We start from the raw sequence: 14,028 nt of genomic DNA on the forward strand, positions 1-14,028 counted from the left end.
TATATACAGTGTATATATACAATTAACGAAAATAAATTATATTAGGATGATTTTAAAATATATAATTTTTAGACAGTAACAATAAAATGTCACATCATCAATTTTAAAAGATTTAATATAATATTTGATACTTAAATTTAACTTTTTTTTTTTAATTTGGTACTTAAGCTTTTTTTAGTCTAATTTGATACGTAAATTTGACACTTTTTCCTAATTTAGTACTTAAACTTGATACTTTTTCTTAAATTGGTACTTAAAACTTCTTGGGGTCCAATTTGATACCTGAACTTGACCTTTTTCTTAATTTGGTACCTAATTTTTTTTTGTTCGATTTGATACTTGTGAAATGTTTTACAAATTACTCCATTATACTAACAATGTTATTTTTTTATGAAGTAGCAAAATAATCAATGTATGATTGACATGTGACAGATGATATGATATTTTTTTTATTTTGTATTTTCAATTACTTTTAGTTTTAATTAATTAATTAATTATTTTATTTATTGAAAATAATGAATTCGTTTTAATTTGGGGTTTTAAAAATTTAATATTAATTAGTTAAGCATAGCTCAATCCTATTTATTAAACATGAGTTTCTCGACAATATTTTTGTAGCATAACAAAAAATTTTTAACACCGTTAGTATTTTGTGTAATTTATATAACATTTAATAAATTTAGGTAACAAATTAGGAAAAATGTCAAGTTCAGATACTAAATTAAGCCCAAAAAGTTTAGGTACCAAATTAAGAAAAGTAACAAGTTCAAGTAGCCAAAAAAAGTTTAAGTACCCAATTAAGAAAAAGTATCAAGTTCAAGTACCAAATGTTATATTAAATCTTTTAAAATATAAAAATCTTATTATCGTTCATCTATATTTAATATCTTCTCTACTTAATTTAACTTTAATTAAATTACTTAGGAAATTAAAATTCTAATAAATAAACAAACATGTCTTCTTCTATTGTAATTTTTAAATCATTTTAATATTTTTAAATTTAATCCTCTTTTATTTCTTTGCTTTCAAATCGTGTTTTATTTTTAAATTTTTTAATCAAATTTTAGAATTTGATAAAACCACAAATGGTGGTTTTAATTTTTCAAATTTTATTTTTACAAATGGTTTTTTTATTTTTTAATGGTTGATTTTATTTTATTTTTTCAATTTGTGCTTATGATTTTTATCAATTTTTAATTTTAATTATTGATTTAAGCATTTTCAAAATTTATTTTTTTTGTTATGTTTTCTTTCAAGCATGTAGTTTCAACATTTCCCCAAAATTTTAATTATTTTAATTAAATATGATATCGTATGTGATTGAGCTTAGAATAATATTTATATCTCTTTAAAATTGATGATATAACATTATTTTATTAATATCTAAAATTATATATTTTAATATCATCTTAATATAAGTTATTCGTAAATTCTTTTTTCCCTTTTTGAAACAAATATGAGTGGTGGGTATGGTTTGTAATGATAAGTGGTTTTCTCGAATCTATTATAAAACATGAATTTTCTAGCATAAAAATTATCGGTAAAAAAAAAACCAAAGTTAAATTTAAAAAAAAATTCCTTATTTGATCTCGTGACAAAATAGTGACAGGAGGGGAAATTTAAAAAAAAAATTATTTTTAAGATAAAACGGTGAAATTGAATATCGATTTATAGTGAAAGTTGGTTAAATTATCTGAAAATATCGATTTAAAAAAGTAATTGAGTTATTAAGTTGATTTCTGGCATATTGGTTAAAAAAGTTGCAATTATCTCAACGTCGTTTAAGTATATATTTTTTTAATGTATTTTTAGTTCGTTGGAAAACATTTTTTTTGAAATTTTTAGTATATTTGATGAACTATATTTTTATATCTGTTTTCGTATAAAAAATTTTAATACGGCCAGACCCATGATTAGGTCTAGCTTCAATTCTTTAAACCCCTTTTTTTTAACTTGTATGCTTTATCTTCTTTACGATTAACAACAGAATCTTCAGGTTGAACAATTTCATTATAATTTCTAGTCATTCTAGAATTGCTCATAGCCTTTCTCTTACATATAATAGTGAATAATGTACTTTATTATAGTTAAACCTACGTCCTTTTGCATTAACAATAATATTTATGTCAATTGAACTATGACCCAATCGGTAAGTTTCCTGAAATCTAATTATAAATATTGATTATAAGACTGACAAATAGGAATAATCTAACTATGATATAGAATTAATTTCCTAAAAAGCTTGTTTACATTAGTATTTAGTATATGATGATTTTGATTATTCAACTTACGTATCTGATTCACATGTGGCTGCCGGCTTTTAATTTTTTTTATGCACAGTAATGGTAGTGAGACAAGGCAATTGGAAACAGAGTTGAGAGGTAGGAATATCCACAACTTAGTGAGTCATAGAGTGGAAACAGAGATGACACTGCTACTGAAACCCATTACTCGGCTATCTCTCTTCCAAACCCATTTCCAGATTATTAATAATAATAATCCAAGAGCAAGAGCAAGAGCAAGAGCAAGAGCAATCTCAGTATCATGTAGTTGGAGTCACGAAGCTCACAAAATAGTGCGTGAATTTGATCCCAAAATCCCCATAGAGAAAGCCATAACTCCCCCCTCCTCCTGGTATACTGATCCCTCCTTTTATGCTTTTGAACTCGATCGTGTGTTCTACAGGGGTTGGCAGGCTGTTGGTTAGTATATTCACACCTTGTTGCATAATATTCCAAGATTCTTTACTTATATGGTTGAATTTTGATTCTGTTTTTCTTTTTTTCTTTTTCATCTTTCAGGGTATACTGAACAGATACAAGAACCCCGTGATTTCTTCAGCGGCAGGTGCCACTCGTTTATCTAATTTTGTAATAATAAACCCACTGAAACCATAATTTGGCTAAGATAACGTTGGAATAATACTGCTACTATCTTATGGTCCTTGGGAAATTTAAGGGTAGAGTAAATGAAATATGATCAATTTTTTTTCACGTGTAAGAAGGATTGAAGTTTTCTTGTGTTCATGCAGACTGGGAAATGTAGAGTTTGTGGTATGCAGGGATGATAATGGCAAAATAGCTGCTTTTCACAATGTTTGTAGACATCATGCCTCTCTTCTTGTGTCCGGAAGTGGGAAAACGTCCTGTTTTACATGCCCTTACCATGTAAATCTGTTTGTCTCTTTTGTGATTGACTTAATCAACATCCTGATTTTTCCATGTTTTTGACCTTAAATTGTTTTAGCTTCTTTTATTTCTGTCTCAATGTGAAACTTCATCCTAATCTGCAACTGGGACCTTATGATGTTCCCCGCAAATTTCCCTTTTCCACTTTATGTTATTTTTGTTGACTATTGTTCTAGTTGCTTTTATAAACAGATGGTACTTTACACATCCAAATATTCCACTTAAAGTGGAAAATCCTCACAAATTAATTTGTGGCAAAATGACGATTTTTCTCTTGAATAAACAACAATTCCTTTTCTATAAGTGACATCCTTGCACCATTTGTGCTGTTCCGATATTCCAATTATGACTTGAAAATCACAGTAGTTTGATTAAACTCTTCTTTACTTACCATTTACCACTAAGATGCCAACCAGTTTATGCACTAGATATAATCCAAATCCAATATTTTCTGCAGGGGTGGACATATGGTTTAAATGGAGAACTTCGTAAAGCGACTAGAATTTCAGGAATAGACGACTTCTCCATAAATGTATTCCGTCGAGTACTTTAACATAATTGTTTGCCTTTTTGTTAATACAACAGCAATCTTTCTTTTTCTTGTGTGATATTTTCCTATTAAATTAATAACTCTGTGGATATTTGTTGCGATTGATGATAGGATTTTGGACTTGTACCTATAAAAGTTGCTACTTGGGGACCATTTGTTCTTCTTAATATGGACAATGAGATTTTACAAAAGGACAATATTGATACTGACAACGTTGCAAGTGAATGGCTTGGTAGCTCCTCTGAATTATTTAGCCTTGATGGAGTTGATACGACACTAACTTATGTTTGTCGACGTGAGTACATCATTGAATGTAACTGGAAGGTGCGTCTCTGTGGTTAATGGAAGCTCCTTCATTTAATTTCTTGCTCTTAGCTTTTTATGATAATACCTAAATGATATATGGAGTTTCCTTGTAGCTTTAATGATGCTGTCTGTATGCTGTCTTCTGATAAAGCATTAATTATTATTATCACTAGCACTAACGACATTATGTTGTCTTGAATATTAAATTGCATATTCTCCATGTTAATGATTATATGATTGTTGTCCAAAGCTTGCTGAACATACATGGAGATGGCTAGTTGTATTTTGTTTCTTTTACTTACAGGTATTCTGCGACAACTACTTGGATGGTGGTTACCATGTGCCATTTGCACACAAAGGCCTTGCATCTGGTCTTTCACTTGATTCATATACCACCTCAGTATGCTTCGGTCTGACCTTTCTGCTAGTTATATTTAAGATTAAAATGCTATTTGTTTGGCTTGTAATGTAATATGGACATGCTTAAACATGTCATGTTTGATGTTTCTGATTTACTCTTTTCTTATATTGTGTCACAGTGTAACAGTGATAATTGTTTATGAATAGATATTTGAAAAGGTTAGCATCCAAAGTGCTGAAGGTGGCTCTAAACAGAAGGAAGATGATCGGCTTGGATCAAAAGCTTTTTATGCTTTCATATATCCAAATTTCATGATTAACAGGTCTTTATGTCCATTCACATTTTATCACTTGCCTTTTGTCTTTGCACTCATTCCAGTAATATATATTTTTCTATTGGTCTTGTAGGTATGGACCTTGGATGGACACCAATCTGGCAATCCCATTTGGACCAAGGAAATGCCTTGTAGTGTTCGACTATTTTCTTGAAGCTTCTTTTAAGGTAATTTTATTTATTATATGATATTATATGCTCATTGCAGTTTTAGAATATCAAACATGTGAAAACATAGTATTCACAATGCATAGTAGTAGTAAGCAAGTGAATAAATTTTATTTTGTACCTATAAGCTAGATACTTTGAGCATGGTAAATTATGACACTTGCAACGATTAAAGAAAGGATAAATACATCATGTAAAAAGAAGATAAATTTTGTTTAGGGCAAGTTTTGGGATTCTTCCCGTGTTAGTCAAATACATAAGACAAACATGATCTGACATGTTTAGTTACTAGGCTTGAATAGCAATGCCTTCTTTTTTATGCTATCACTTGTAATATACAAGACAGAGGAATAGCAAGGACAAGATGCAGCAGGTCTGGATTTTCTCTATGTCGGTTCTTGTAAGGACAGTAGATGGAAGAAGAGAATGTTCTTTATATTCATCTTAAAGGACTCTGCTTCTTCCATCTACTGTTCCATGTATAAACACCAGTAAATTTCGAGACTTTGAAACCACCCATAAAGCCTTGTCTGTCACACAGTCTGCAGGTGACAAGTCTCTCTACATATAGTTGGCACGTTAGCTTGCTAGAAACAAGTTCTTCTAGGATATGCATGAACACAAGCAACTCATATGGACTCAGAACTGAAAAAAAAGAGAAAGGGTCCAGAAGTGTTTTAGGATATAAGCAATCACTGTCAGGTTTTTAAACTGGATGAGCTGTAAATGGCCTGCATAGAATAGTTGCCTCTTAGATGCCCAGCTATTTCCTTTTATTAATTTGTGGATTAAGCATCACTGACAATGTGAGCAGTGAGCCTACCAGAAATTAGAGGAACTCCTGCATGCTTACTGGCAACTACCAGGTTGAAAGCATATAACCTGTTGTATCTCCTGAAGAATACTGGATTCACACAGGCAGCAAAAATTTCAGACTTGGCACTGGATCAGTTTTCCTAGTTGAAGACTTGAGATTTGAGGTTGGTAACTTTTAGAAAGACAGAAGCCTTTCCACCCCAAGTTCTTCTATCAAAAGCAAGGTTGGGTACTTCTAATTATGTATGGGAGATAACTGGTGGAAACCTGTCTGTTTTTGAGACATGAATGTTGGTTGCAGTCTTTCAAGGGTAGGCAAAGGATGACATATTTCCTGATGTTGTTGTTATTTGTTCAGCAACGAAAGGAAGGATACTGTAATACTGAGTAAAACAATCATCTAATGCATGCACCATATTATCCCAGATAAAGAAAATAGTAGCCTTTTGATTACAGATACTGAGTGTCACTCTGCAACCATGTCTATGTGCTTCTCTATGCACAATATGTACTTGGAGAATGATGATTGCATCAACCATTGTTCACCTGCCCTCAGTCACACATGCATATACATAATTGTCTCTTTTCCCTATATCAAATATTTGATTTCGTTTTGTCGAAAAAAAAAGTCTGATTTTGTGTTGGTGAACAGATAGTCAAGCGTTTGCTTATAATGTGAAAGATTCTGCACATAAAGCTGTGAATTATGAAAATATTTTGTTTAAAAGACTGTTTTCATCACGGCTTTGATCTTATCCTGCATAAAGAAACCATTCAGCTTCTTTTCATTAGATTGTCAGTATATAATCTTCGTGGGCTCAATAACTCAAGTGTTGTTAATAATATAGATTATAGAAACTAAAACTAACATTTATAAATAAGGCACCTTGTGAATTGTTCTAATTCCAAATTGAACTTTCTCGAAACTATCTTGTGTTGTTGGTTATCACTGAATGGTTTAGGTGTAAAGCTCCTTCAACTTTTGGATGGAAAATATTAAATGCAAAGAATATGTCTATGTGAAGAGTAATGAAGGCATATATATATACCGCAAAATCTTTTACTGTACCTCTATGTCTTGAGCTCTGAATTCTGCACATATACTAGATACATGCTTCTATTTTTGCTTAAGTTTTAGAGTATACAAGGTTAATGATAGGTAATGTTGTTTTAGAGGAGACTTATGCTTGGTTTCATATGCATTAGCCTCTCAAATGTTGTGTTTATGTATGTTGGGCAGTTCAAAGTGCATGCGTGTGTGGGATGCTGACATTAACCTGGGTTTGAAAGTTCCTCTTACATAATATTGATGTTTTCTACTTGTTATCCATAGTTGCAGTCTGTAGAATTCAACCATTTTTCTATTTTATTATAGAGAAGATTTTCTGTGCGGCATGTATTCTGTAACTCATTTCGTTTTTCATGTATTGGTAATATGGTTCCTATTTAACCGAGCACTTGTTTTGGCCTTAGGATGACAAAGCTTTCATCGAGGGAAGTCTAGCGGATAGTGAAAAAGTTCAGGTACTAGCAAATAATCTCTGGTTTTGTTTGTATGCTCAAAATTTACTGTTAATCTTGCAACATCCAAAACCTGTTTAATAACCAAGGAAAATACGCAGATGGAAGACATTAGACTGTGTGAAGGTGTTCAAAAGGGCATTGAATCACCTGCATATAGTACAGGGAGATATGCGCCAAATGTTGAGAAGGCCATGCATCATTTCCATTGTCTGCTTTACGATAATCTCATAAACTAATTCACCTTGTATGGGAATAACATTTGAGAATTTTCTTCTGTTTGCTGAATGCATTTCTAAACTGCTGCTTAGCATTTATCGAATTAGGAAAGAGTGAGAAGGGAGTACGGGTAGTCCTTGGTATTCATGTATATGAGGGGGAGGAGGCAAGGGATAATAGGGGGAAAGATGAGAGGTTTTTGGAACACATTTGGGGAGTGAAGTCTTGATGGATAGGAGGGAGAGAGACACTTCTGGCATGTTAGCTAGAATGGAATAGAGTTATGATTGAAAATCTATTCCATGGGAATGGTATAAATTTGTAACATAATATAAAAATATAACAATTATTTAGTTGGGTGGAATGCAATGGAATGAGCAAATTGTAATAATAGCTTTACACAAAAAATTTAGCCTTCCATTTAAATTTTCATCTTTTTGGCTCTTAAATTTGTATTGTTTGTCAAATCATCTCAAAAGAGATGGAAAAGTTAATTAATTGCTAATGTGGCAATACATGTGTATGCCATGTCAACAAAGTTAGACGTTAATTTCTCCGTTTATTTTTTTTGAGGGTGTTTTGACAAACAATGAAAGTTTAACCGCTAAAAGAGAAAAAAATTAAATAAATGTTAAAATGATTTTTTTAAGTTGATGGGTAAAATAAGTTATATGTCTTAATAAATTTATAAATTTAATTTTTAAAAGAATAAAAACAAAAACTAGAAAATGTTCAAATGACTTTTTAATAAATAGTTATTACTATTTTCACAAAATTATATACCAAAATTGCAATTTAATTTTATTGAAATTCTACTTCTAATTGTTATCAAATTTGAATTATAGTGGAATGTTTTGGTCAAACGAATAAGATGAAAAAGATATCTAATAAAAAGTTTATAGGTTAGTGTTAGATAAATTATAAGAAACTGAAATAATTAAGTAGTTGATGAGAATCAAATTTCATAGGTCTAAAGCACACAGTTTATGTGTGTATACCGATATCAGAAAAGTCATTTTATGATTCTTATTCGACAAGATAAGAGGCAATTGTTATAGAATATATCATAAAATTTGATTTATCCAAGTAGCCCAAAAACTGACCCGATGAAGGAAGGGGCGACATCTCCCCGCTAGTTCACTACTCAGTTAGCTCGCTACCTCGCTATTTCGTCACCTCACTAGTATGCGAGATCTCAGTAGGAATAACTTTAAGGATATGTGTCGAGCCTAAAAAAGTAACGTATCGTTATGTATGACATCATCTAATTACTTTTAACATATCACATCAGGAAACTATATCTTATAAATATACAAAACAGCTTTTATGAAAAAAAAAAATAGAAAAGAGCCTCAACACTATTATATACCATCACAAAAGTAATCTAATTTTTATATGTACGAGTTTTCTCTCTTATTTTATTTTACCTTTTTATCATAAGAACACGATGAAGAAAAGTTTGTGCTGACTTAATCAATTTACTTTTCTGGATTTTTGCATTTGTAAGTGTTGTCCTCCCCATATAATAGCTATTTTGCCTCATGCAGATGCTTTCTTTACGCTTTTTAACAAATTTTCTATTTTTGGATCTGAAATCAACCTTAAAATCCTTTGGTTTTAAAGAGAAAATAAGAATATTCAAAGCTAAAACCCAAATATTTTCCTAGGTTTTGTTGTATGTATTTTGTTGTTTTTTTGCTTATAGTTGAATTCTAAGGTTTATTAGTTTGTCTTTTGAAAATGGTGGTTTTGGCTACCCTTGCATGGCATGACTCTTGTTCTATTTTATATATTTTTAAAATTAGAAGTAAATTGAAATACTGTGTATCTACTGCGGATTAATTTTGTTATTATACCAATTTTAGAATTGTCATATCATCTTTTTATCATAAAGGTAACAGAACTTAATGGAACCAAATAAAAAAGACAAACATAATTAGTGAGACGACCAATTTATAACTTTTTTATAGTTGAGTATTCAAGAAAAAATTATAAGCAGAGCTAAGTGACCTGTAATATAACTTATTTATTTTACTTTGCTTTAGATTTTCTTTTTAATAAAGACCAGTTCTCATTACATCTGCTCATAGCTTGAGTCACTCATTTAAGCCTAAAGATCTATCCGAAAAATAAATTTTGGTAAAGTTTAAAGCTTATTTCCATATAAGTCGGGTCTTGGGTTAGATTTTTTTTTGCCTAAACTTAGCCTGGCCTAAATATATTATGTTATAAAAAAGTATTATATTAATTATACATGTTAAATAATAATTATATATTTATATTTATATTAAATCACTAACTAAATAACCATTAAACTCATTATTCAAAACTTTATAAAAAACCCGTCGAGCTAAATAACTTGAACCAAAATATAAAATTTTAAAATTATATTTAATACAATAAAATATTTATTATATTTATTTATATTTTAATATAATAGAACATTTGTTATATTTATAGTAGTGTTTGTAATATAAATACTTTTTAATATGTTAGAGAACTTTTACTTTAATATATTTAGTATATTATATAGTTTTTAAGAATTTATTTTAACTAAAAGCTAATTTTAAAAACTCAAATATAGAAGAATCGGGCCAGACTCGGACTTACCTTTCTTAACTTGAGTCGTGTTTGGACAAAAAAGCAAACCCATTTTTTAGGCCAGACCGAGTTCGAACTTACAAAAAATTATCTAGATAAATTATAAAGACCTAGCCCGACCTAATCCGTAAGCACCTCTAGTTCTTCTCTCATATACATTGTACATGATTTTACATATTTAATTTTCAAATGTATTAACTAATATATTATACAATTTAAAAGATATTTACTAATTAAATAACCATTAATTTTAAAACATAATTGAGAAAATAAAATAACATTTTAAAAAGAATGAAAATAAAAAATTAAGTAACAACCAGTAATAAATTTGTTATGTATAGATGATGAAATTCCAATAGACTTATTGGAAGGTCTCATTGTCGTGCATTAACTATTCAATCATGAATGCTTAGCGGGAATCCTTGTACACGGTGAATAACCAAATTATAAAAGTTTATAAGAATGAGAATCCTTGTACATGGTGAATAACCAAATTAAAAATTCATAAGAATGAAGATTCTTGTACATGATAAATAACCAAATTATAAAAGATCATAAAAATAAGATTCCTTGTACATGGTGAATAACCAAATTATAAAAGTTCATAAGAATATATTTTATAAGTGAAGAATGTAGTAGAAAATATAATATCCTGGTGCTCGGGTCAGACATAGGAATGTTACAATGAACAAAACCTTATCAGTTTAAAAAATTTCTTACAAAAAAAAATTAATAAGACATTTTACGAGAATAATAAATAATTTTCTGTTAAAACAACTATTAAAAAAGATCGAAAATATTTTTCATGAGAACCTTTTACCGACAAAATAACACAAATTCGATATTAGAAATAACCCAGAACGAAATCATTGGGCAAAGGTATTTGAACATTTAGGCAAGGAAAAGATGGCCATTTGTTCAAGTGTTGGAAAACAGAATACGAACATTGAAACAAAGAACACAATTTGTTTAATCATCAACCATATTTTCCCCGTCTTCCAAGAGATATCCGTCAACTTCATTACCCCAAAATTATGCTTTTCAAAATGAAACCAGTTCTGATATTAGCCATTATTTGGTCAAATCAAAGAACACTTTTGGGGAACCTTTTAGAAACAAAAGGCCACGGCTCAACCAATCACTTGGATCTAAATCCAAGATCCTCAAGACTCATGACCATAATCAAAATGGCACTATACATGTAGATGCAAAATCTGATATTCAAATCAACAGTATGTTTTGTGTTGTTTTCTGAGATACAGAGATGTATCAATCACTGATTAATTTAATATTATCCCATTGTTGGTTTTGTTCAAAAGCAAAATCTACTTAACATTCAGTACATACCATGGTAATGCTAAGGACTGAAACAGAGATGTCGTTAAAACAAAAAGGCACATAAATTTAGCTTCAATTACCATATAAGAGAAGAAGCTTCAATTACCATAAGAGGAGAAGATACACCCCACCCAGTAGAGGAAAGGTTTCAAGCATTTATGCCCCTCAAAATCGTTGAATGAAGCAGGCAAGCAAAAGGGGAAACCCCCGTCACCTCTTACTCAGGCTCTGTCCATCTCATTTCTTAACCCCTAACATTACACGACAAAACCATTTACAAAAGGAAAAGGCAACACTATAATCCCCAGTTATCAATCAGACCATGTGATTGGAGTAAAAGGGTTTTGAGGAGGCTGGGGAAGCATGCAATGTTGCTGCTGCGCCCAGTTATGGAGGGCGTCTCTTGGCTTCAACCCATCCAATTCATACCCATGCTCTTCCTGCATACTTCCATTGTTGCTACAGTTCTCTTCTACATCCATTTCATCAGTTTCCATCAACGATAGAACTTGCTGTTCGCTATCTCTACTTTCTACTGAAGCAATCTGAGAGGGAACCCATGGAACAACTGCTAGACATCCTTCGTTTTCCATCTTGTTCTCTTCAGTTTCGGCTGATTTCATGTCAGCTGCCCGTAGAATTTGGTCTGCACAACAAAAGTCCAAAATCAGAACTAGAAAAATACCGTAAAATCGAAACAGCGACAAACTGGAAATGAAATCATAAGAAACGTACCCTTAAATCCGGAGAGGAGGTGAGAATCGAAAGAGAAGGAGAGGGTAGAAGGAGGGGAAGACAAGGGAGGTGTGTCATGAAGATGAAGTGGGTTTGGGTTAAAGAGAACGATGGCCTTTTCGTGATTCTCAGGGAGGGAGTCTTCCTCAATTATTGGGGGCAAATCAGCATCCAGACGACGAATCTTGGTGGCCGGCGACGAAAGCGAGAAATCGGAGAAGTCGTCGTTAACTTGGTCGATGTCCTTTCGCTTCAACTTCCCAATCAAACCCATTTTCTTTTCTCTTCCTCTTTCAACAAATCATTCCTAAATAGTTGAGAATTTGGAGGTTATAAAATTTGAGAAATTTAAACGAGGGATCAAGAAATTTCTGACAGTCTCTGGAGAAATCTCTAGAGTATTCCAAAATGGAAGTGTAGAAAGCGGTAGTGCCTTTTTCCTTTTATATTATATAAAATTTTATTTTATAGGTATAAAATTTTAATTACAACTTGAGTTTCCGTTTCTACCCATATAAAATATTAAAATCACAAGTACAATAGGGGCCTTTTTGTAAATTACTTTTTTAACAATTTCATTATAAATTCTAATCATATTTATTTTTTAAAGACAATGCCTCGAAGTACCATAGCCTCTCCTTAATTCATAAATAATATGATAATATATTTCAACGCACTTCAACAATGCTTTCTGCATTAACAATAATATCCATACCTATTGAGTTAAAACTTAATTAACTATTCTAATTTTTTCTTTACTTAATTATGAAAAGTTATGAATTATTATCTAATATATTTTTTTAATAAATGCTTATAATATTAGGGTAATAATAAATTTAATCTTTTTAATTTTTTTTTTACTATATTATAAAAGCATGTAAAAGTCTTAACATAACATAGTATCTCGAAACAACAACACCCCAACATCAGAATCTAAAAGGGGGCTTAAACAGTGTGAAGGTTGTTGACAAAATGAATACAAGCAAGGCAAAATACATTCAGTGGAACAAACAACAATAGAGCTTCCAAGTTTGGCCAGCATGTTCGTACAGCGGTTGCCTTCCCTGAATGTGTGTTGAAACTTATGGCGTTCAAATTGGGAGATAATGGTCCTGCACTTATGAACAAGTGAAAATAATAGGGGGTTAGTGATAGTGTCATTCTTGATGTAAGCAGTAAGAACAATAGCATCAAGTTCAACAATTATATTTCTGATATTAAGATCTTTAACAAAATGCAACCCATCCCTAAGTGCTCACAGTTCTGCACACACGCTCGTGGCTAGGGGAATGTGTCGATGGCTTCCCACGATCCAATCTCCTTGACTATCCCTAATCAACGCTCATGCTTCTACATTCCCTAGGTTAGAAAGTGAAAAGCCATTTGTGTTCAGCTTAAACCAACCTTGAGGAGGAGGATGCCACCGAACGCCAACAATACCAAGGATTGGAAAGGACTTAATAGGGGCTGAGATAGCAAAATACTCCATGGCTTTATTAGTGACCTCGTTACAGTTCTTTTGCTGCAAAAATCGTGTTGTTTTGAGTAAACCATATTTTCCATAAAGCAAAAGCAAACAACACCTTCCAAGGTATACTGTGAATATGGTAGAATATGCAAATAGTGAAAGTCATCATGATCGGGTCACCTAGATGGTAGAATATGTAAATAGTAAAAGCCACCGTTGGCAGGCCACTCGGGATGGTAGAATATGCAAATTCTAAAAGTTATCATTAGCGAGCAACCTAGGATGACAGAGTAAAATAAAGACTATGAAATATGAACTAGATAAATGAAATATTGATGAGATTGGTATATCATGTTTACACATAGATAAACTGTAATTTGTTATTGGAAGCATGGTAATACATGTAGATTGTAAAATGAGATTG

The 14,028-nt window shown here is 31.3% G+C and overlaps 2 protein-coding genes across 3 annotated transcripts; one reads left to right on the forward strand and one right to left on the reverse strand.

Moving 5' to 3' along the window:
* Positions 1-2,214: 2,214 nt before the first annotated feature.
* On the forward strand, positions 2,215-7,853 carry LOC108457846 (choline monooxygenase, chloroplastic). Of its 2 annotated transcripts, XM_017757019.2 has the most exons (10): positions 2,215-2,702; positions 2,802-2,847; positions 3,032-3,167; positions 3,646-3,720; positions 3,850-4,062; positions 4,349-4,444; positions 4,612-4,727; positions 4,813-4,906; positions 7,196-7,246; positions 7,345-7,853. In XM_017757019.2, exons 1-10 carry the CDS (start codon positions 2,333-2,335, stop codon positions 7,480-7,482), a joined length of 1,335 nt encoding a protein of 444 aa, XP_017612508.1. In that variant the 5' UTR covers positions 2,215-2,332; the 3' UTR covers positions 7,483-7,853. The 2 variants fall into 2 exon arrangements, with proteins under 2 accessions (XP_017612508.1, XP_017612509.1); XM_017757020.2 differs by lacking the exon at positions 4,349-4,444 and having other exon boundaries at positions 2,217-2,702.
* A 3,475-nt stretch (positions 7,854-11,328) lies between these two features.
* LOC108458126 (uncharacterized) lies at positions 11,329-12,580 on the reverse strand. The gene is made up of 2 exons (XM_017757397.2): positions 12,137-12,580; positions 11,329-12,047 (listed from the first exon to the last, which is right to left on the reverse strand). The coding sequence occupies exons 1-2, from the start codon at positions 12,408-12,410 to the stop codon at positions 11,713-11,715; spliced, it is 609 nt and encodes a 202-aa protein (XP_017612886.1). The 5' UTR covers positions 12,411-12,580; the 3' UTR covers positions 11,329-11,712.
* Positions 12,581-14,028: the final 1,448 nt, after the last annotated feature.

Source organism: Gossypium arboreum, chromosome 4, assembly GCF_025698485.1.
Source record: "Gossypium arboreum isolate Shixiya-1 chromosome 4, ASM2569848v2, whole genome shotgun sequence".
In the NCBI taxonomy this organism is placed as follows: Eukaryota; Viridiplantae; Streptophyta; class Magnoliopsida; order Malvales; family Malvaceae; genus Gossypium; species Gossypium arboreum.